At 40.3% G+C, this 24,850-nt stretch overlaps 1 protein-coding gene across 4 annotated transcripts; it reads left to right on the top strand.

Moving 5' to 3' along the window:
- The first annotated feature begins 873 nt into the window (after positions 1-873).
- trim66 (tripartite motif containing 66) lies at positions 874-22,509 on the top strand. Of its 4 annotated transcripts, none has more exons than XR_006105782.1 (19): positions 874-925; positions 4,397-4,618; positions 5,364-5,577; positions 7,122-7,251; positions 7,572-7,688; positions 7,816-7,930; positions 8,195-8,341; positions 9,141-9,258; positions 10,023-10,840; positions 14,590-14,799; positions 15,299-15,425; positions 15,523-15,604; positions 15,693-15,879; positions 17,187-18,100; positions 18,217-18,340; positions 18,446-18,520; positions 19,683-19,835; positions 19,977-20,263; positions 20,837-22,509. XR_006105782.1 is itself a non-coding variant. In XM_042484921.1 (19 exons), exons 2-18 carry the CDS (start codon positions 4,610-4,612, stop codon positions 20,211-20,213), a joined length of 3,777 nt encoding a protein of 1,258 aa, XP_042340855.1. In that variant the 5' UTR covers positions 874-925; positions 4,397-4,609; the 3' UTR covers positions 20,214-20,219; positions 20,837-22,509. The 4 variants fall into 4 exon arrangements, 3 of the variants coding, with proteins under 3 accessions (XP_042340855.1, XP_042340940.1, XP_042340718.1); XM_042484921.1 differs by having other exon boundaries at positions 19,977-20,219; XM_042485006.1 differs by having other exon boundaries at positions 15,696-15,879; positions 19,977-22,509.
- Positions 22,510-24,850: the final 2,341 nt, after the last annotated feature.

Raw genomic sequence — 24,850 nt, 5'->3', positions numbered from 1 at the left:
AACTACTGACCAGTATTTCAAATATTCATTTTAGCTACCACATTTAAATGTCCCTGAAATGTTAATAAAACAATATAATGTATACACAATAATATAACACTGATTTATTCTGCTGCATGCACTTTTACTTTTGATGATTTAGGCAGCGATAATACTTGTGCATGATGATTCAGGTGAAATTTCTAATTTATTATTTTTTCCTAGTGGTAGCTGATGTACATATACCTGGTATTTCCAGTAGAAATGTCATGTTCTAAAAATACTCCATAACAAGTCAAAAATCCTGATCTCATTTTACTTGTGCAAAAGTACAGATGTGTTCTCTGCTAAATGAAACAAAGGGGAAGCAATTATTGTGCAGAAGAGCTTCTTTCATATAGTGTTATATTATTATGGAATATCATACTCTTCTGTTTTTATAACCAACAAATGCATTTAACTTGTAAAGGGGTAAAATAAATGTAGTTGAGTTAATAAGAAGAATACACCTGTCTGAAGAAATGTAGTGGGGTAGAAGTAAGACGTGGCATACAATGGAAATACATCATGTTGTGTAGGTGTGTAAGTGTACAAAAAATGTAGGCTACTCAGTTAAATTTTTACCACTACTTATAAAAGATTATTTTTACATTGTGATGCTGTTATTTTACTTGGATAAGATGCGAGTCGGATAGGATGCGAACATTTTTTCAATTAATTGTTTCAGCTGATATTACCATGATGCCATTGTGTCAAACTTTTTAAAAATAATCCTCTCCTCTCACCAAGTCTCTCTCTACAGCTTTGAGAAACGTCAGAAGTATTGCATGAGAACGATTATAAAGTCTCACGATTAACTGCGAGACTTGGAAATCTCTAAAATTTTGGCCGGACTAAAGAGCGACATCCGATGGGGGGAGCGCCACTCGGAGACGCACGGGTCAAGGTAAAAAACAAAACCAAACCATCTCGCGCTCGGGACAGACACACGCTGCAGCACACCTGACATGATTGACGGGCCGACAGAAGTTGACTTGCTCGGCTGACAGTCTCGCTTCCACTTTCACATCCTCGCACGCGCTCACGCTGATGTTTACCTGACAGGATGCTTTTGCACGAGCTGCGCACTTCGCGAGCGGAATTAATGTGAACACAGACACAGTTTCTGTTGGCTCTGTTACATTAAACTATCCTCGTGCTGACTTTGTGTTTGCTGTCCTCTTGTTGTGTTGTGGATTGCACCATGATGCCGCGAGAGGGGCGGAATCTCATGCGCACTTTCTAAAAAATAATATCACGCTCAGTGATGCAGCTGGAGGTGATGCTGCTAATGCAGAGGCAGACTGATGATGCGGGGGCAGACACTCTGCAGTTTGACTGACAGGCTTGTTATTATTAAAGGAAGACGCGTTGATAAAGTGCTGTCAGACTGACACGTTCAGGAACAGATGGAACAGCCAGCCAGACGTGTTACATGCCATAAGGAAAATCCCAAATTCCCACAGCTTTATACTGTGAGTAATAAATCAAGAAACTAGAGTTGTCTATTCAGACTTAATAGCAGTTTTCCCATGACTTCTAAACGGATTCATTGTTTAGCAATGACATTTCAGCAAAATCAAATCACAAACTGATTATCATCTGAGTTGCAACAAATCAGATGAACATGTGTAGGTTGTTTTTTTTATGTTTAAAAGGGACTAAAAATAGTCAAAATGTTTCATTTCATGCTATAAATTAAATAAAATGGAGTTGATTTGACATAGATTTTATGGAATTAAAAATTATAGGGTTAGGGTTAACCTAACCCTAACCCTAACCCAGTATAGCCCTATCCACTAATAAATACATTTTCCAATGACCACTAAAAAACCTGGAAGTGTTTGCTTTCCCTTTTTTTATATTTAAGAATTTATTTTTATATATTCTGTATATAACTCTACCTCCTTCTCCTTCTAAATGTGGTTTCAAAGACTTTTCAAATGGTGACATACTAAGTCCCTCAATGAGGTTTTATTTAAAGTGATATTTCTTTTTGCCTGAAACAGTCAAATTTAAAGATATTAAATCTTAAAATATGGAATTGGCCTTCATAATCCGTCGTCATTAGAGAACTCTTTGAGCATGGGCGTATTATAAAAGAATGGGCTCCAGGGCACAGATATACAAAAGGCCCCACCACCTCTCCTACACAGGAGCAGGACACACAGAGTTTGTGGTTTTGCTTCTATTGTTTTGGGTTTTTTTGCATCTTCTATACTGATACTGAACCCTAAATTGCTTCCAGTGGGTCTGCCATCTATCTGAAATCTCACTAGCAAATTGGAAAAAGACATTTAAAATATTTGCATACACAGCTTTAAATAAATGTAGCTATAGCTATTTTTTCTTGGTTAACCTTGAGACAAATACGAGGTCATACATTTTAGCAGTAACTAATGTAAATAAAATGTAATGGATAACTCAGAGTTGCATTGATCTATACAGTTCATATCATTTCATATTAAGTGTTTTATATTAATATTAAATTAAGTGGCAACATGTATTTTGAAAGTCATCACCCACAGTGATGGACCAACAGATAAATGTTACTCATCCCTAGCTCTGTGGATTTTTTTTGTATCTTTTAGCTCTTTTTTTTTTTTTTTTAGATTTTCGGCTCACACACTGACTCCTGCTACTCTCAAAGCTGTCATTTCCAACTCCAATAAACTTGTGTCATGCCACTTGTCCAGCATCATACAATAATTAAAACCTTTGGTGTCTATGTAATAAACTAAGTTAGCAATAACTTAACAAACAATAATATTTCAGAGCTGTTGGTCTGTCAGCGTCTTTGTTTTTCTTCTGTCCTCTAGTGGCCAAAAATGTATCAAAGGCGCTTTAAAGTAGATAATGAGGGTTGTTTTTTAGGGAATTTTAAACCGAGAGAAATGCATAAGGCTGTGGTGTCACAGCAAACAGAAAGTAAAACTGCTGTGGATTGTTTTTGACCGTTTGACAGAAGGCGCGTGGTGAGATCCCACTAACTGAAACAGTTCAAGCACAATCTTGTTTCTGGTTAATTTGCAGCTACTGAAGCTGACTTTTTAACCAAGGAGAACTCCTAATGTGGGGATTTTCAAAATATTTAAATTTCTTTATGTGCAGTCATCATTATTCAAAATATTTTTGGGGATTTTATAGACATGAAGCAAGTGAGGATGTTTCTCTCCCACTGGTGGATTTCTTTCCAGAACAGAGAGTAAATTGTCTGAGGACGGAAATAGTTAAATGGCATACTGATTTAAGAGTGGTTGAAGATAATCCGTCTTCCTCTCTGATCTCATCACTTCAGTGTTAATAGATGTTACATAGGGGGTGCTTTCAAGGGAGGGATCACTGTGCAGGTTTCTATTATTGTGACATCTCTTGAGATGGCATGTGTATCTAGTGCCAGCTTCACTTAGCAGGGCAGGGAGAGCTGGCGGGAGGTTTCAGTTTGAAAGATAAATGCTGTGAAGGTTCAGTGAAAAGCGAGTGCACGGTTTGAAGATGTGAACGAGAGGCAGGGTGTACTAACACTGACTAATTGTGTTTCAAATTGGGTCTTTGAGTGCACAATGGGGAATGGGATTGTTCTGAGCTCCCCACTGAAGCACCCAAGGATGAGAAAGTTGTCAGATTTGTAGGTCAGACTGCAGGGGCTGTTGTTAGGCAGACTTGCAGCTCGAGATGTCACAGCGGTTTGATACCGGGTGTTATTTGATGGTGTTTGTTTTAAGTGTCAGAAGTGCCCTGTTACCCAGTTCCCTTTTTTTAAACCCTCATGTTGTCATGTTTGTCTTGTAGATGCACTGTCAGAGCATTTCCCCCCTCTGCGTTTCGTCTGCAGTCGTCTCCTTCTCTTTCTTCTTGTATGTGCTGTTCATTTTCTCTGACATGCTGAGTTTAAATCTTAATTGATGCCACAGTGAAAGAGGGAATTGCAGGAGTGTATCCTCATCCCATCTGGAGCTTATCAGAGCCTGACCCGGTTTCTGTGTGCTACGTTAGCGTGTATCTCCTCTGGGACCTGTCCCCTCCTCCTGCTGACAAAGGCAAGAAGGCCACAACCGGCCCATCCAAGCCCAGCCCGCCACAACCTGAGCCGAACATCCTGCTCACACCGCCTGCTCCACAGAACTAAAAGTTGCTTACAGTACAATTTCTCCCTTTTTCTCTCATTGTAGGTCACTTGGTCTTCCTTCCTCCATTTTGGAAAAGGCTTCCGGGGATATTTTGCCCTACAAAAAAATAATTATCTTATCTCCCTAATTCCCAATTATTATGCACAGGCTTATTTAAGAAAAAGGATTAGATTTTCTCTCTTTTTTGGTGGCTGCACCAGCGAGTAGGGGGATGAATTTGAATGTGACGCTCTTCTCCTCTGCTGTAGTGAAGGGGTCCTACACTTGGATGAACTGGGGGAGGAGAGAGCACATTGAGGCTGTCATGTAAGCCGTCTCCTCTGGGGCCACCTCTCGGTGCGCGCTGCTTCCTGCCTCAGGTAGAAGCCTCAGTGTTTCTGCTGCTGAGGCGTCAGGCTGCTTGCTCTCCTCTGCTCTCCCTCCCGCTGAGAAGCCAACAGCTCCTCTCTCAGAGCACTGAAATGGAGAAGGTAAGGTGTTTGTTTCAGCTTTGTTTATGGATCTTGACACTGTCTGAGATTGTTTATTTTGCACAGTTTGCACTGTTGATCTTGTGATTGAACCCCTTCAGGGCATTTTGGGCCTCTCTGTGTAGAGCTGGCATGCTTCCTGTGTTTGTGTTGCTCTCTTCCCAACCCAAAGAGACACGTTTGATATTAGGAAACCCCTGCCGTTGCCTTTGGACAAGGACCAGGGTTTTAAAACTGGATTTGGTCCCGGGGTGCTGTTCTCTGTTCCTAAATTGGCAGAAAGGGTCAACTGCAGAGGATGTATTTCCCTGCAGAGATTAATGAGGTATAACTTGGAAAATAGCTGCACTGTGCAACTTCTGTCAGCTTTCATGCTCGTTTAGTTGCTCAGATTTTAAACAAAAGCAGATGTAAACACAAACAACAAAGAGTTTTATCATATTTATCATGTTCTTGCTAAGGAAACTGCTAAAATGCTTATTTTAAACATTTATTTATACATCATAATATTTAAATACTAAATAAAATCCCTGTTGAATGATTTTTTTCTGTACTCAAATGATGCTCTAACTCACATTCTCACAAGTCTCTGAGGCATTTGCAAGCATGAGACCAAATAACAGCTCTCGGCTGTGTTATTAGCCCACAGTAAAGCTGCAACACAAATGTTTCTGACATGTTTGTGCCACCTCGTCTTTTTGTCACATGGGCGTGTGTATGTGTTGTACTTTTGTGTGTCTTTCAGAGCTGCTCAGAGTGCTCAGTGCCGACACTTGCACAGAGCCTGTGTACACTTTGCAACAAGTGGCTGTGTTACCAGTGCACAGATGTGCATCAGCATCAGAGAGCCCCCGCCACCTCCCAGTACTCAGACATGCACCAGCAGCAGAGGCCCAGCGCCACCCAGTTTCCTGACCTGCACCAGAGAGGCTCCAGCTCCCTGCCTCCCACAGGACAAGGCAAGATATTTCTGATCTGACTCCTCTGTTTTCAGTTTTTGTGACAGATTATAAGCGGGGCTAAGCAGTCTGATTTTCTGTCACCACAAAGCCTATTGTGGTTTAATTGTTTTCACTCTGGTGCTCTGTTTGTTTGTTAGTTGTGTCTCAGTAGGAATCATTGACATGAATAATGCATGACAGTGGCGATGGTTGACAATAGTTCTTGGAGATCCCTTTATGTTATTACACCTCTCTTTAACATGTGGCCCAGATTCTAAACTGCTCGCATGATTTCATTTTTGCTAATATTAGTGTGTTGCTATTTAAAGACCCTCCAGATTGCCTGCCAGCTTTGTTCCCAGCTGCTTTCTGCAGGGCTGCATTGCACAAGTTGTCAAATCGTAACAAATACGTCCTGGACACCTTTTATTGTGATGTGGGAGTGTCACTTGTTTGTTTTGTGTACTTGTGAGAAAAGGCTGTGTGACTGCGCTGACTGACAGGATGTGGTCAGTCAGATCAGGTTGATGCAAACGTGGGGTGATGCTCAGCTCTTCACCACAGAGAGTTGTGATGTGCAGGCAGGAGAGGGGGTTGACTGAGGTGAGTCGGCCAGCAGAGAGCAGTAGGGCTGCGTTCATTAGCCGTATCCAGCTATTGTTAGATAGATGTTCTGTGGGCCAACAGTCTCTACAGTGACCTATTTAGAAATGTGTGAGAGACAAACTTGAGTGTGTCTTAGTATATGTGTGGTCGGTGCATCAAAGGCAGATTGGACAACATTGAAATATTGTTCACTTACATCTCATCGCTCAACAGTCTCATTGAAACCTCAAGTTTTTTCAACAGTTGTGTTATTGTTTTTGTGTCATAGCGCAGCCAGTTTTACAGGTCTCTTTTTACCCACTGTCTCACTTCACTATGTCAATCTTTCACAGACTGTTTATACTGTGAAAGGTGGTACCAATATCAATATCTCTATATAAGAGATCAGACAAAATATTGTCCAGCATAATATATCACACTAAAGCCCCCCAAAACAGCAAAACCATTTTTTTTACATTCAAACCACCAGTCAGCAGAATAAACCTTGTTTTTTTTTTTTTTTAACTTTGTCATTGCTCAAACTAAGAATCATTGTAGTGATGAGCCGTTTAAATCTACATATGTAGCAGGCCCTCCTCCACAGATTTCACCATGTTGTTTCCACAGTGGCCCAGAAAAGACAAACCAAACTCTGGGACTACATAGTGTTACTTATATTTTTATATCTGCCGCTGTAGTTCTCCCACGTGCTTTACACACAAGAGAAGTTTGGGTTCTGCAACTTCACCTCTGGCAAGGCAAGGCTCTGGGTTCCGCTAAATCCTTCACGCTAGACCTTTAAGTTATACAAACTCTCTGTTCGTTAGTAAGTGTTGCTGTTTGTTTTCTCCTTTCTAGACCGCGTGCACACTCTGATAACCCTCCTCTAGCTGTTTGTGTGAATTGCTTGTTGACTGTTGCTAATGCTCCATGCTCTCCGCTCCCCCCTCTCCCTCCACCCTCCGTCTGTCTTTTAGGCCCGGGGTCGTATCCTTGTTCCCTCCTCATGTGCCACTCTCACAGACAGGAGCCCTTGGAGCTGTTTTGTGAGTCATGTGACCTTCTGTGCTGTAGCAGCTGTCACCTGTCCTCCCACAAAAACCACAGGTCAGTGCTCACATACATGGCACAAGGACACTGCGGCGCAGGGCTAACCGCAGGTTAAAAACTTCCTCCGAGCAACAACTCTCTTTAACTGCCTTGTCACTTTTATCATCTGGATCTGCATACACTACCCTTGGCAAGCCTAATACCTATTAAGTATTCATACGCTTTTGTTTGCTGTGATGTTGCAGTACAGGAGCTGCTTCTAAGGTCACCTGCATAATGTCTGGTCCCCGGGGGAAACAATTTTAACTCTGGTGTTCTTCATGCCCACAGAATAAATTAGTGAACTTTCTGCGTGCTGTGATCTCTCGTGTGTGCAGGGTGGTGCAGATCGGGAAGGCCCTGCAGGATCAGCAGTGGCTGTTTGAGAGCCTGATGGTGCAGGTGGATGAGAGGAGGTCTGCAGTGGAAAATAATGCTAAGCAGATCGAGGACAGGTTGGTGTAGAGTCGTACTCCCAGTCTGAGAAACTTCCTCCACTAATTCTCAATAATTTACCAGTGTGAATTATAGCAAGCTAATGCATAAATTAATGTCTGGCGTTTGTTTTCTCTCTGTCCGCAGACTTCATGGAGTAAAGATTGCACACAGGAAGGCAGAGAACCAGATTAAAATGGCAAAGATGATTATGATGAACGAGCTTAACAAACGAGCCAACCTATTAATAGAGCAACTGGAGGTAATTACTTTTTCTTTTTCTTTCCTTCTTATCGTTCAGCCAGCCGTGAATCTACATGCACAGAATCAGTAACCGGCGTGAAGTAATCAGTCCTGAAAGCAAGCAAACGAGAGCCCGTAATAATCTGTCAAAGCTGCTTAAGACAACATCTCAGGAGTTACATCTGTCCAAAAAAAAGAGCTTTGATTTAGCTGCAGCACACTGCAGCCATGAATCCCTGTGTAGCAGTGTTTACTGGATGCATGTTTATGGGTTTCTTTACAGAAAATCTCAGAGGACTTCCAGCAGCGTCTGGAGGACCAGCTGCAGGGGGCAATAGAGATATGTGGCCAGCTGGACCATGTTCAGAAGTTCATCACCTGGGCTATGACCCACCACTGCAGAGGCCCGGTGCTCTTCAGCAGAGCTCTGGTATGTTGGCAGGACACTCAGCAGACTGTCTTTTTTTTTTGCAACACACACAGAGGAAGTGATAATTAACATCTGATGCTTCTTTTTGATTTCCTTGTTTTTAAAGGGGAACTTCACCTCTTATAGACATGTAGAGTTTATTAGTCATAATAAGTACTACTCAGCTTGTGAAAGCAGTTGTACAACGTCCCCTGGGTTTCCGGAGTGATTAGAAACTAACTTAAATTATTTTAAAGAGAAAGCCTGAGTTATGAACTGGGAAGGTGGAGTTTGAAAGATGCAGCCATTTACCAAGCAGGGAGGGTTTAAAGGAATACTTCAACCACGAATTGATCATTTGTGTATCGATTAGTCGTGCTGTGTTGCCAGCATGCCTCCACAGAAAACAGCGAACATCTTGATTTATGAATTGACTGGGGACCACCTTTAACAATGGAAAAACTATATCAAAGCATCCGTTTACAAATTCTCACACAACTCCTGCAGTATAATAAAAAAAATAAGTCTCATTTTTGAAGTTATATGCTCACATGTATTTTCACTAAAACCTTACTGTTTAATACTGAACTAAAAAAACCTTTTTTTTAGAGTAGGATGTAACTCTTGCACTCTAAAGCTCTTTGTGGGATTTTTGAGTTACTGGCATTTTTTCCAGCAGCTTTCCTTACAGCATCATTTGTATTTGTCTTTTGAGTGCACCTTTACTGTTTTTAATTGGTACTATGAAAATCGGCATCAGATGTGGTGACAGAGTAAATTGTGTTTTTTGTAAAGAGAATGTATTATATTTTTCTTTCAGATTTCTCTCCAGATGCAACAACTGCTTGAGTCGTCGCTACACTCAGACTCTTGGAGTCCTGTTAAGATCAAATTCAACTGGGATGCAAGTTACTGGACGAAGCAGATTTCCTCTTTAGGTAAAATTTAATAAAAAGCTTTATTTAAGCAACATAGTTATAATAGTTTAGTTTATTAATTGCACATATATGTTAGAAAGACACTAAGAATTTAAAAAGTTTAAACGTGTAGGAGACGATGGAGGTCAATGCTGGCTAATGGCTGTTTTAGGCCTACAGTTGCATCCTCATCAGTAAGAATGAGGTTGAAAGCTCACAATAAAGAATGTGAAGGTATTAGATTAAAATGCCATTTTTGAAGCATTTAAGCATTAATGCTAGTGGATTTGTTTCCAAATAACCAAGAAAAAAACAGTTAAATATTCATAATGTTGATAAACACTGACACTAACAGGTAAATAATCCAGTGCCTCAAAAATCATTTCAGATTTCTTTCTTTTCTAGATTTGTCTCCCTCTCCACCTCACAGTGTTGAAAATAAATTTGATGAACAGTGTCATTTTTCTTTTCAAATTTTCTAGATTTTTAGCAATTTTTTGACCGTGATTATCATGTTTTGAAAGTCTGATACTATGCCAGCCCTATATACTCTCAGTATTCATAATTTTATTTTATTATTTATTTTCAGGATTTGTTTTTCTATTTATTTATTTATTTCAAAATGAGATACTGCCATCTCATTCAAAATAACTTCACTGCACAGTTGAAAGAAATCATTTTCCGCTTGAATGTGCGCAGATTTTATTATTGATGATAGTATTGTTTGTGTGATATTTTACTTCACTTTTGAACAGCGCTCTTTCTGTGACTCTGTTGCTCTGCAGGCCAGCTGACTGTTGAAGGGGGAAACTGCTCGTATCCTCAGGGCTTGCCCTTCTCCAGTATTCTGAGGCCTCAGCCCATCACCTGCTTGGCTCTGCCATCCGTGTGTCGCAGAGGACGAGAACCCGGCTGTGGGTATCAGAACTGCTGCGAGCCCCAGATGTGTTGTCTCCACGGCATTCCCTCTCAGCCTGATCTGTCCAGTCTGGAGAAAAGCCAGCTGGAGGCCACACTTTATAACTCCAGCTGTGTTCAGCCTGGCCTTATCTCTGCCTCCCTGCATCAGAGCCAGCAGCTCCAGAGGTACTGGGATCCCGACAGCTCATCACAGTGTCCTCCCTCTTCATCACCTGTCCCAATCATGGGACCGAACCAGCTCAACTGCAGCCGAGGATCTACATCCCAGACACAAGGTGCTGCTGCCTCTCAGCCCCAGGCTCAAACTAAATCTTATCTCTATCACCAACACCAGAGAGATGTTCCCCCAGATAGCCATGCTCAGTCAAGTGCAGAGCGTAGCAGGCCAGAGCAGCGTCAGGGGAAGCTGTCGAGCAGCACGGCCCTGCAGCAGGATCTCAGCCACACAGCTGTGGACAGAGATGTGATGAGTGAAGAGAACTGGGAGGACAGATGCAGAGCGGAGGAGGCTCGTGGACAGACAGCAGCAGCTGAGAGCAGAGAGCTGCTGGATGTGGAGCTGCAGCAGGACAGGAGGGAGCCGAGTCCTGTCCAACAACAGCAGCTTCATGTTCTTCCTGCAGCAGAGCTGAGAAAAGAGCTGCAGAGAAACAGACCTGCACCAGCGCACAGAGATGGCAGGGTGAGAGATTAAGTTTACTATGTACCCTGACTGATACTGCATATTGCACAATGTTGAAAAAAAGCAAGAATCCCTCCAATTTGATTGTTAGCCTTCTGAGACCCACCAGGTCGCTGGCATTCCTCGACGATATTTTTTCTATCTTTAACAGTAGGTTTAGCAGGTTAAGTTTTAAAAACAGTAATATTCCTGGTACCACATAAAACCAGAAGACCAACAGAATCATGTGGTTCTCAGGAAGGGGATTAAATAACTCTCCAAAGTCAGGCTAAATTTTGGCGAGGGAAATATGTCGTGGCCATCTCACAGGGTTCCCCTTACTGAGAGAGGTAAGGGGACCCCTGTGAGATGGCCCTGACCCATCAAAATATCTAATGAAAATGGGTTCTCTAGGTACTCACAAGTCTTCCCCCTGCAGACAGTCACAAGTTGTGCTAGTTCCATGTAGTTTTTAGCAAAAACCATGCAGTTTTTTGCAAGCAGTACAGATGTATTTTTTCCACCTATTGTATTGGAATTTTTCGGCATTCTGGGGTCCCTCCACAGTTGTGGAATTATATAAATTGGGTATGACCAGAAAACTTAGATTCACAAATCCAGAGAGCCCAGTTTTATTCATGTGCGATGATGTTAGCCCCTAGAGTAGCCATTTCACTGTAGTTTGACCATAATAAAATGACTTATTATGGCCTCTAAGATAAATTCGCAAAACTTTACAACCAGAAACTAGAGACAGGCAAATTGAAAATAAGCAGGTTTCTTAGTTTCCAGAGCAGAAGTGCTCACCATCTAATCATCAAAAAAAAAAAAAAAAAGAGATTATTATAGAAATCAATGTCAAAAGCTTTTGAAACCATATCACAAAATGAATTTTTCCATGGGTCTCAGGGTCTTGGTGTCTTAATGTTGCATTTTGACCATGTTTTATTGCTTTTTATCCCCCTTTAAAAAAGACCAAAATTGGTCTATGTGGGTCTCAGAGGGTTTAACAGTTTAACAAGGGAATGCACTGAAACAGCTGTAAACTTTGCCGAGAATTAAGCTTTATAATAAACAACTCAAGTTAGAATTAGCAGGTGACAGTTAGTCTTCCCACAAGTTCCACTCAGCAACAGCTCCGGGCTTTCGGTCATTTCTCATAACAGTTAACCCTTTGAAACCCGGATCGACATCAGTTTTCTTAGGCTGTGATCACATGCCTTTTACAAGCTATTTGACCCTTTGAAAGCTGAGCAAAGTAGTTTCAAAAACATGGAGGAAAAAGGCAATGACCAACCTGGCAAGAAATGTCCCACAAATTGGAAGGAATTAGTAAAAAGTGACAAGAAAGTTTTTTAAAACAATAAAATTTGTTTTAAAAAAGAGGGGAGGATTACTAGAAAATTATCCAAAAATAGAGAAATTACTGGAAAATTACATTTACATTAAATTACATTAAAATGTATAATTATAATAATTTTATGTTTAAAACTACGTTACAGGAAAAAAATATAATAAAATATAGGAAATAAAAACTTTGTTTCATGTTAAGCATTTTTTAAAAACATTTTTTTGCCAATTTTCAGCCATGCCTTGTTAAGTTGCTTGTTGCCTTCTCCTTGTGTTTTTAAAAGAAATCAAACCAAATTGCTGAAGTGTGAAACAGTTGGGGTTATAATAAATCTTTGGAGCAAACCTATCAGAAAATTTCACACTTGAGGCAGGGAAACTGAAGGATGTATGACATATAAAACACATCTGTCTTAGCACGTGAAAAATAGTGGACAACTTTGCATTGAATCGCAGCAATTGACATATCTGCCGTTGTTGACAGACATAGCAATGTATTTGCGATGTTTCAGCTCAGGAATATTATTTCATGAACTGATAAAAGCAACACAGTTATGAATCTCGTTTAAGATGGTGCTTATTTGTTTGTGATCGGCAGCTCCTTTTGGATCAAAGCGAGGTGTACCGTGGGTTTTTGTGCACCTCTCTTCGGTTTTTCGTTTCACACGTGGTTCTGCAAGTTTCTCTGGCCTCAAACAAATTTGAACCCAACACCCATCTCATGACATGGTCAACCACACAGCACTGTTTATACACACCTCTCAAAACCCACAATGTATCAGTCAGAGTCAAACCTATTTCCTTTAAAACGCAGATGTTCAAACACTTAGACAAACACAAAAAACAAAAGACGAAGGCAACAAAGCCTAATTTAAAAAAAAAGCTCCATGTAGTGACATTTAAGTCAAATCAAAAGCCAGTTTCAAAATGTTTACGTATGGAAAGTGGTGATTGTTTATTTATGAAATATTGAAGTTTGAGGGAGTGTTGAAATTGAGGCGGCCCTCAGTTTTAATTAATATCTGCAAACAACTGAAACTAAAGGGGCGCTTTATTTTAATGCCAGAATGATCACTTCCCACAGTTGACAGCTAGCCTGAAAACAGATGGTGCAACACAAATGTGCTGCTGCTTTTATGAAGAAAGGCTGATGGGAAAACAAAGAGCTGCTCTGACAATTAAAGCTGAGCTGTTCGCAGCAATGCATCCCAAAACCAGGAGAGCACTGTTCATCAAAATCACACTTGATGCCAGAGGTTTGAGCAGCCACATAATCACCTCTCTAAAAAATCTCAGGGTACACATTTTACCAACACAAAGATGTATTATTTTTTGCGTTCTCGAGTCACGCAGTATCTGAAAACGACATAAAACCACTTGGGCGCAGTCATTTATGTACTTAACCTGTCATTAATGAGTCGCTTAGGGAATAGAGGGAGCTGCCAGGTTGATTTCAGTTCTGGTTTGCACTCTGAGATAAATTCCTACACCCCTCCATCGTTCCAGAGAGAGGGATTATAGTCTATTTTTCCTCCACAGTCTGAATCCTGCATAGCTCTCCCAAGGGGCACGGATCAGGTAAGTGTTTTAATCGCATGATACTTAGGAGCACATGCTCGGTGTCAGCCTGGCCTGAATATGTATGATGGTGCATATATAAAAAGAAGAAAAAAAGAGAAAGGTTATAAAAAGAACCCAGTGTTAACTGAAATGTCAACCCTCCTACTTCTAATGGCTGAGGACACCGCTGAGATGTTTGACGCTTTAACACCCGAATATTTATTTATTTATTTCTTTTAAAAACACACAGAAAAAACATTATGATCAGCTTGACAAGAAATGTCCTGCAAACTGCAAAAAAATGAGTCGTATTTTCATCGTTTATCATCGTATTTTCCAGTAATTTTTTGTCAGTTTATACTCATTTCTTGCTAATGATTGGGCCACTTCTTGTTAAGCTGCTTGTTGCCCTCCCATGTTTTTTAAAGAATTTGCACCAATTTGCTCAGGTTTTAAAGGGTTAAAGAAGCTTTTCAGGACACTTGCATTAGTTAAATGTAATTAAAAAAAGAGATGAAGGGAGTGGTTTGCTGTTCTGGTTTGATCAAATGGCCACACTGCACCCCTGATAGTCAATTTGCATGTCATAATTGGTGTTGAAACCAAACCTTTTATTTCCTGCACTATAACTAATATATGCAGTTGTGTGGGCCATTCTCATGTTTGTAAGGACTGAGTTGTTTAGACTCTGAATGATGTTTTTGTTTGTTTAATACCTGTGTGTGCTTCAAGGTTGTTTTCACTGCACACATCCCACTCCTTTTCTCTCCTGTCTGTTGTTAATGGCACGAACACGGGCATCTGTGCATGTGATGCAGCTTGAAAACCTGCTCAGTTTTGCATGTTTGTGTTTCTGACAGAGATCCACATCCCTGGAGGTGTCGGCGGTGACAGCCGACGAGTGTGTATCTGACGTGCAGAGCAGCAGGCTCAGCCCTAGTTTAGCGTGCACGAGGAGGGAAAGACGCTCCCAGAGCATCCCGGCAGAACTGGCAGCTCCATCCACCAGCTCTTTCACTGAGAGGCCCACAGGATGCAGTCACGGCCTGCAGGCAGGAGCTGCAACTAAGGTAACCCTGCGACTGAAGATAACCACACACAGGGAGGAAGTGCAGCTCAGTCAGATGGAATAGAGGTGACACACACTGTTGTGGTGGCCTTTTGTATAATGAGTAGTAATAACAGCAGTCTTCTCCTTTCCTGCACAGTTACACAGAAAAATGTATGTATTACTCAGATTTAGAGTCCAACAAACTTTTATTTTCATTACTGATTAATCTGTGGATTACTTTCTCGATAACTATTACAATTAATCATTTTGTCATAAAATTGTGAAAAAATGTCCATCCGAACTTCTCAGTCATGTCTTCAGATTGCTTGCTTTGTCCAACCAACATCGAAAAACCCGAGATTCAACAGCGCCCATTTTAAACATTATAGTTTACAGTTGTTGGGGAGCATATATGGGAAAATATAAGTTGCTTAAAACCTTGTGTGACTGTGTGAAGTCTAATAAATCGCCTCACTTACTTAAGGTTTTGTTTTACAAAATGTTTGTTTTGTTCTCAGTATGTCAGTATGGACCCCAGACAGAGGAGAGCTTCGGATGGGGTGCTTTGTGTTGTCAAGGAAACTTTGTCTGAAATGGCGGTCCCCAGAGGCCACCGTTCTCCCCTGTCCTATAAGACAGAGCCAGGTGCTGCAAAATACCATTTTACCGTGCAATTATTTTTCATCCTCAAATGCAAATACAAGGTTTGTGAAAACATGCTCAACATCTTTCTTTGTTTTAGATCATTGTTTCACTTATGTAGATGAGGAGACTGATTATGAGGCCAAGGGGATATGCAGGGTGTCCAAAAATGGCCACAACAGGTGTGTAACAGCTGTCAAGTCAAACATCTGTCCATTCACATATCGTGATTATAAGGTTTCATCATTCTTTGTCTACCTGCTTCTAAAGCAGCAGAGATGTCCAGAAGGACTCAGGGAGGCCCAGGGTTCCTGTGGTTTGCCTGGAGCGTCTCAAAATACTTGTGTCTCAGCTCCCCCCACATGGACGACGGCAGAGTGACCCTTTACCTGCCAGTGGGACGGAGACGAGTGAAACTTTCACGAAGCAGAGAACCTGGTACGATGCAATGCAAGAGGTATGTCTTATGTCTTTGAATACGGTTGTGGAAAGACGGTCATATAAAAAAACCAAAACAGAGCAGTTAGATTACACAACACCTATAAAGTCATTATATTTTTCACACCAGTAAAAACACTACATGATATATACATGTGTAATTTGTAATCAAAATAACATATTTTCAAGCATGTGAAAATGTGCTTTAAAGTGATATAACATCATATTATTATTTTATCATGTCACATTTAAAGGGAAACATGTATTTTCAAACCTGGACCATATGTTCCCATGATTTTGTGTCTAAGTGTCTGATGGAGACTACTGTTTTTGATATTGGTCCAGTATTGAGACAGAAACAAGTACCTGTGCACCAATAAATTACAGCCACTAAGACTGTTTTTGTCCTCTTTGCTGGTATGTTTGCTGTTATGACGAAATCTTGTTCTGAAATCTTTTGAGGTGACCTGTGCAGGAAAAACAGAAGAAGAGATGATAGGGAGAGCTGGAGCGAAGAGGGTCAGGGCGAGTTTGTTGTGTTTGAGCACAGAAAGCATAGATTTGTGTTATCTGAATCATTTCAGTAGAATTCATAACGAGACTTGGCTGCACTAAAAAACATCAGTTAAAGGTAAGGAAAAATGCTTAATTTCTCTTATAATTTCACTATTGTCAGATATTTTTTTTTTATAACAATCTCAGTCTAGCAGTAGCAAAAACAAACACTTTTAATGGATGTAATTTGTTGGTGCACAATTTCCCCAGGGGATTACATTGCAGTTTGTTTTGCTGCAGTGGATGGAGCAGTCTTTCTAAATGCTGGTGCAGTTTTAAAATTGTTGTTCCCATGATTCACATAGACACAAAGACATTGACTGTGAGTGAAGTTTTTTTTTACTTAATCAAATTTCTGCAAGTATAAACAGTTATTCAGGCAAATACCTTGTTTGGCTGTTTGTGTTTAGACAAGATTTACCATTTGACAACTTTGGCTTAAAAAATATAATATTTTTTTGTTTGTTTTTCTTACCCTAACAACTCTGTGTTTTGGGTCCCAGGAGGGCAGATTGGACCATGTAAAAAAAATGCTGCAAGTAGAGTTTCATAACTATACATGATCTACTGAATGCTATTTGTTTGATGTGGGGTTGGAATAAAAGCTACTAATTATTAATTTATTGAATATACTTTAGAAATCACTAGAGATTCTAGTTAACATGCTGCTAAAATGATATTTAATTCAGCTGCATGCTTTTATTCAGTAAATATATTTAATAAGATATGATAAAAGCATATCATCTGTTCTCCTCTGTGTTGTAAACACAGGGGTTAGCTGGAGGCTCTGAGACCATGAGGACCAACCGCTCACACACAGCGCCGCCATGTGCAGAGCGACAGAGCCGTGAGCAGTCCACCACACACTCGACTATCAGTGAGTTTGACATTCATGGGAGAATCAGCTCTCGTAAAGTGTCCCCGCTTCCGTCCGCTGACCCTAAATATGTGCCACAGAGTTACTCTGCATTGGATCTGGACTCTGACTCTGACCCCAGATCAGTCTCAGAGGACACAGTTGTTTCTCAGGCTAATCCAGACCCACAGTTAGACTCAGATGCATCACCAGAGTCTGACCCACATGCAGAGTCGTCATCCGAGGCTGAACTTGAATGTCTGGCAGGGGATAAACCAGGAGCTGTAAAGGAGATGGGGTTCTGTGGTGAAACTGATATTGCAGCGGATTCAGAGCCAAGTCTTGAATATGAGGCAGACCCAGAATCAGATGCAGGAGCAGGATCAGAGGATGGCCAAGGGCTGGACGCTGATGCAGAATCAGGCGATGTAGAAACTGAGTCAGACGTCCAGCCTGACTACGATCCCAGTTTTCAGGCAGAGACGGACTCTGAGTTTGTATCCGATCAGCCTGCAGACTCTCAGGGCTCTGTCGAGTCTGAGCTCGATGTAGAATCTGAACCTGAACTGACAACTGATGAACCGCAACCGCTTCGCTCTGACCTTGAGGAGGAGGCCCACGTTGGTCCTGCTCAGAGGCCACTTCTGATCGCAAACCCTGCTGCTCAAAGAGGCACAGAGGAAGTTCAGCCTGAAGAGGACGATACAGAGATGGAGAGTGAGGACTTCTGTGCCGTGTGTCTGATTGGAGGAGACCTGCTGTGCTGCGACCGCTGTCCAAAAGTCTTTCATCTGTCTTGCCACATTCCGTCTCTGCTGAGCTTCCCCTCGTAAGCTTCTTAAACTGTAACCTGAAATGTATACCTTCAACATTATCCCCTAACCTCCTATCAGACTTCTTAATTATTATTGTTAATAACCTGATGCTGTTGGTCGTCCTGCTCAGAGGTGACTGGGTGTGCAGCCTGTGCAGAGACGTCGTGCAGCCAGAGGTGGAGTACGACTGTGAGAACGAGAGAGCATCCGGAGAACACACATCAGCACACGGACTGCCTGCATGTGACCAGAGAGTAGGTCATTTCATTGGCTGCAATAATAATAATAATGATGGCTGTTGGTTTTCTGTCTTCGTTTTCCGTCATTCATAACAATTTTCTCTCATGTTTGGTTTGCAGAAATGTGAGCAGCTGACTCTTCTGATCCTCAGCAACGTCCTGAGTGCTCCCTTTCACGAGCCCGTCAGTCCGCTTGTGAGTGATCACTGTTTGATTACAGTGCAGTTGCAGAAAAGGTTGACTCATTTTCACAATCATTTCTTACAAGAACACAGTCAAGAGTTTTACTCATTTCATATACATAAACACATTTTGACTGCTGCCAAATGGGTAGGTTTCACTTCACTTATGAAATGGGGGTCTAGGTTCCCTAAGCCAGAAAATTGGAAGCATTTAACACTTTATTTCCTGCATTCTCAAGAATTTTAATTCACCAATTTGTGTCTTTTCTGTACCAATTTATGGTGTAAATGTCTTTAATTTTGTCAGAGCAAAACGCTTCTGCTACTTACATTTTTTATTGGTGGAAACAAATGCACTCGTCCTAAATACTGAGGTATCCCTTGCAGAACACAATGAATCGGCTGTAGGACACCATCGAAAACAAGATGACTCATCTCACAAGGCGTATGCTAAATAAATACATTTGCATGTGAATGTTTCCTTGAGGCCTTACAAACACATTTAATGCATTTCCTACCTCATTTAACATTTGCAAAGCTTGTTTTTTAAAATGTTTCAAGGTATGCATTGCTAATATCCATGTTTACATCAGCTAGCAGCTTTTTTCTTCTCTGCCTTTGCTTGCACACATGCATGGCATCCTAGTTAGCGTGCACAAGATACAAAGAGATCCTGCTCATACAGACATTGCATGATAGCACTACTAATGGTTGAAAACTCCACAGGCTAACTTAATAATTGATACCTAAACCTCAGACATAACTTCCGAGTTGAATGTCAGCGGACAAATGCAGCCTCTTACCAGTTGTGTGTGCTTTTGTGTCTTATGGTGGTCTTTTTGTGTTTCCTAATGGTTATTTTGAGTCTTTTGTTTTTGTTTTGAGTCTTTGTAGCTATTTTGTCTCTTTGTTGTTGTTTTTTGTGAATCTTTGTTTGTCTCTGTACAGCTGTTTTAAATCTCTTTCTGGTCTAGGGACTAGGATTACCAGGTTTGGATAAAGACATTCAAATATGCACCCTACAAGTACAAGGAGCCCCATCTGCGTCCCAGTCTATGAAACATTTATTTGAATGCAAGAAGAGTTATGGGATAATTACACTGGAATGAGTTACAGGGAACTAAAGTGTGTGAGTGGAATCAAACAGTCTTAAATATCACTGCTTTTTCACGCAGGCTCGTCATTACTACCAGATCATTAAAAGGCCCATGGACCTGTCCGTGATCAGGGCCAGACTCAACAAGAGGAATCCTCAACATTATAACTCGACAGAACAGTTTGTTGCTGATGTTTATCTCATGTTCCGAAACTGTGCGAAGTTCAATTATGTAAGTGAGAAATTTATATTCAATGTGCAATTTTTCTCACAATGACAGTGAATCATTGTTTAAATTATAGATATAATTACCATCAACCATTACTTCATTTGCACTGATCTGAGTGTAACAGCTCTCTCTCTCTGACCACAGCCTGACTCCGAGGTGGCCCAAGCAGGCCGCAGCCTCGAGGCATTCTTCACCTCCAGGCTGAAAGACGTTTTCCCAGACAGAGTTTTCCTCGCAGCTGAGGCGGACTCTGACAGCGATGAGTACGATGAGGCCTACAGGACCACTGAAAGTGGTTTCCCCTGGCCGGAGAGGAGAGAGCAGTGCCACAGGAAGAGGAAGAGGAGACACTCGCTGAAGTCGAGGAGACAACACTTCTAACCAGAGGTGAACGTTGTGAAACCATGGACACAAATATGCTGTATTTGTGGGTAATTATAAATTATAATTTTTTTATTTAGCAGCCTCTTGGGCTGTAACAGTGTTTCCATTCTGTAATCTGTTTTGTGGTTTGCAATAATATCACAGTGCTGCCATCTGATGGCAGCTGAACACACTGAAACAATACTTCAAATATAAAAGTCTTAACTAATGCTGGAACAGTTATTATCCCTGCAGAATTCAACTGATCAGACAAGTAGAAAGAGTAAAGAATGATTAGAAAAAGTTTTGTTGCATACAATATGCTGCATATTTTGAAACAAATCTCTTTGGAAAAAAAAGACAAATCTAACAGTTTTAAAGGTCCAGTGTGTAGTAAATACGATCACCTTAAAATAAGAACTGTTTTCAGTACCTTAGAAAGAGTCTCATATTTTCTTAGGGAGCAAGTCCTCATCCTTTGAGATTACCATGTTGTACCGCCATGTTATTACAGTAGTCCAGAATGGACAATCCAAAGCACTGGCTCTAGATAGGGCAATTCAAATATTTCTTGGCACAAAAACACAGATCTTTAACATGAAACCGTTTTATTCAGTGTTTTTACTAGTTTAATTCACCAGGTATGTTTGTTGTGGAGAGGAAGAGACCGTGGCGGATTACTCCTGGTAAAGCTCCTGGTAAAAACCTCCCTTCGCCTGGATCTTAAATCATCACAGACAAAGGTGAGCACACATTAGCAGATGCAGGGTTCGTGCACATCTGCAAGGACCTGAACAGCATCAGAAAAACACAGATTACCAGATGTCTCATTTAGAAACATTGCGTCTGCACAAAACGAGGCTTTTAAGCGGTGTACGCCACTTCCCACGCAAAAAGTTCTGATCTGTAAAAATTGATTTGGGATTTATAAAGGAAATTGCAGACCATGCATGGTTTTGAAAAATCTGAATATTTTTCGGTGCATGCCACTTTTGGCTTCTGTCCACACTTACACTTTTCGGTATGAATCCTTCACACTGTCTTATAAATGACACTCCAGGTCTGTTTGTTTTTGGAGAGGAAAAGACCTCTGCAGATAACACGGCTCCCAATGAAAACCTTCCAAACAATAAAACACTGAAGGACTTTTAAGTTTCAGCTGGTTACAGTCCTTATTGCTACATTCCACTGAATCCCCCGAAATCTTACACACTGTTCCTTTAAAACAAGTGAGAGTAGAGAATTATCACTCAAATTCTTCATCATATCTAATTTTGGCCATTAATGATTTGCTCCTGATGTGCTGAAAAGTATTTATATTCAGACCCCCTCAAGTCATACACCTGATGTTATATCATAAAAAGAGGATGCTGAGGTTGGATGTTTATTAGTCTCACTTTGAATCTATGTTAAGTGTTTTTTAGGTGAACATAGCATTGATTATACGCAGCACTTTGAAACTTTGATATGGGTAAATACTGTATTTACCATAAACGCTCAACGTATTTATACATGTGTACCTGTATAGAACTTTATTTTACTATATTTGTCATTTTAATTACTGAATGATTTCAGACAATTATCATAGGTTTGATTGTTGGTATAATTATGTGTCTCAGTAGCTTTTTTTAAAGCAGCAGTGAATCATTTTGACTTTAAATTTTGACAGGAGTGACACAGAATGTGAATAACTGAGGCGCTATTACCAGTGTTAGAGCTCTTACATATTTTCATGTTTGTTAGAGGACTTAGTATCCAGATGAAAAACTATAATTTGACATTTAGCTATAAATTAAGTTTGTGTACACATTATGTAAGCTTTCTGCTCCACCAGTGTTTCAGCAAAGTGTTTTACTCTTCTATTATCTAAATATCTCAGGCTTAATAAGAGTGTAAAGTATTGATATCATTAAGTATTGATGACAATTTGTAGAACCACACTGTTGAGAGAAAATCTGACATTTTTATAATGCCAACTGTTGTAGAGAATTTCCTGTTTTTGAATATTCTTTACTTGCTTCCTGCAGCTTATTGTAGATTTTACTTGACATTAAGAGTTCCTACTGCACAAATTATTGTCTGTGCACACCTTGATCAATGTCAAGATTAGTGAATATAGTATATGTAATGTTACTTTTGCTGAAATCAATAAATGTAGTAATATTTCCTACTGTATAAGGGAAGACTGATAAACTATAGCTACTGTCACTGTTTCGATCACAGTTTGGTTAATTTCTTTGTTCTTTTTTTTTACTGTAACAGTCGGTGATACATGCACATATATTACTATCAATAAAATGTATTCAAGAGAAAATATGTTATTTTCTATTTGCCATTATAAATCATTACATGTTACAGGTGACAAACACATGAAAATGTTTTTATCGTTTCCAAAATGTCATATGTTTTTAGAAAATATGAAAATGTCATAAAAATTATGAAAAAACGTCATAGTATGTAGTATGTCCTCAAAAATCATGAATGTTCTGGACACCGTGTCAAACTGCATGGCTGCACTTGAATACCTCTTTTTTCTAAGGAAAGGTTCCTAAATGACTGAGATGAACTGCAAGCACTGAGTGGCTACCATAATAAGAGCTGTTCAAATTCTCCTAATATTAAGGAAAGGTGCATCAATGCTTCCTTTGTCTCCTTTAGCAAAGGATACATTGGACCGTCCTTTACCAAAGGCCAAAGGCAGGGAGAGAATTCTGACCCACAATTCCTTGCGGCGTCAACTCGTAAAGTGATGCGGCGAACCAGTTGTTTCATTACATTACGCATCCATTGTCTGTATGAGCCGAAACAACTTTAAAACACAATCATGTGAACATGAAGCCGTTTACTGAGCTGTGTGCTGCTTCTTAAACTGTTGTATACACAGGCTCATAATCCGATCTTTGCCTTGAATTTAGAATATAGGCTTGTTATTTTTTTATCATGTTATGTCTAATATTTACTATTGACTGTTCTCTCTAACAGAGCTTCTAGCGAAAAATATTTCATCTGATTGTATATCTGTAACTGCAGTGACAGTAAACATCTGTAGCGTATGAGATCAGATTCAGGATGTTTTAAGACAACTGATGTTTTCAATTCATCACGTTTGAAACGTTAGAAGGATCATATGCACAGTAGAGGATCTGACGCATCGAACTTTTTCATATTAATTTTTTTCATGAAATCACTTAAGGACTCATGATGATAAATATAAGGCAAAAGGAGGGTGAGTGTGAGCCTCCATCTCATGTGACCATGTTATATTTCACTACAGACTGTAGGACAGGAAGTAGTAGTTGTTGTTAGACAGGAAGTAGTGCCTGTATTGCCCTGTGACATCCTTCTGAGGATATTTCCACAATCCCATTGCTTCTATTATCAGATGACTTGTTGGATGCATTGTTGATTTGTTGATTATCAGTGTATGGGTGTGGAAAACTACAAATCTTAGGCATTCTTGATGAAATGTTTGTTTTATTTGTTGTGTTATGTTTTTTTTGGCCGTTTTCACAACCTACTTTGCTATGGCGTGTCTCTGCACGCTATTTTGTGCTGTTTTGAGGTTATTTCAGACATTTTTGGGACATGTCATATTTTGCCATTTTTTGCAATACTATAGCCTTGTCTTTTCAATCATTCTTTCAACATGCTGTATTATGATGCTTTTGGATGTTTTTGCAACATACTATGCTATGGCGTGTTTTGGCATGCTATTTCATGCTGTTTTGAGGTGTTTACAGCTGTTTTCAGGATGTCATATTTTGCCATTTTTTTGCCATACTATAGCCTTGCTTTTTCTGTCATTTTTTCAACATACTATATCATGGTGTTTTTGGAACATACTATGCTATTGCGTGTCTCTGTATGCTATTTTATGCTGTTTTCGGCTGTTTTTGGGACCTATGATTGAGGTGTATTTGTCCTTTAGTGTGTGTCATGAACCGAAAGTTGTTGTGCTGCTGCGCTGTTCAGGCTGTATGCTGTAAACGAAAAATTAACGGTTAACATACGAAGTCCTCAAGATATATAATAAATTGGCAACGAGGCAGTCAGAATCTACGCGGCACGGAGGACGTCAGGTGTTACGCTGGAGGCTTTATTATTTTTTTTCTCCATAGCTGCTGCTGGCTTGCGCTAGCTTAGTGTTGCTGATGTGATGTGAAGACTGATGTGAGTGTGTTTTCGCAACTAATTCACGAGGGAATAACCAGGAGTTGAGGACATGGCTGGAGTTATTGGAAATATTGGGATTGCTGATGATAAAGTAGTCCCCACATTTCTGAGTATAATGGACCCCAAGACATATAACCTCCTGCACAACATTCTGCAGCCAGCAAGGCCTCGTTGGCATCGTTGATACCTTGACTCACCATTTTTCACCAGAACCTCTGGTGATTGTAGAGAGGTTCAGGTTTCACAGACGCAGCCAGGAGGAAGGTGAACCTGTCACCATGTTTGTTGCAGCATTACACAAATTGGTTGAACACTGTAAATTCAGAGACACTGAATGACACCTCGAGAGACTGGCTGGTGTGTGGTTTAAGAAATTATTTGAGAAGTGATTTGACACTGGAGAAAGTGATTAATATCAGTGTGACTATGGCAGCAAGTGATTCTTCAGAGGAGGAGGTGAGAATAAACTTTCTCAAAGTACT

The sequence above is a fragment of the Plectropomus leopardus genome, chromosome 1, assembly GCF_008729295.1.
Source record: "Plectropomus leopardus isolate mb chromosome 1, YSFRI_Pleo_2.0, whole genome shotgun sequence".
Taxonomy (NCBI): Eukaryota; Metazoa; Chordata; class Actinopteri; order Perciformes; family Serranidae; genus Plectropomus; species Plectropomus leopardus.
The sequence above is the reverse complement of the archived record's forward strand: the minus strand, read 5'-3'. Positions and strand labels throughout refer to the sequence as shown.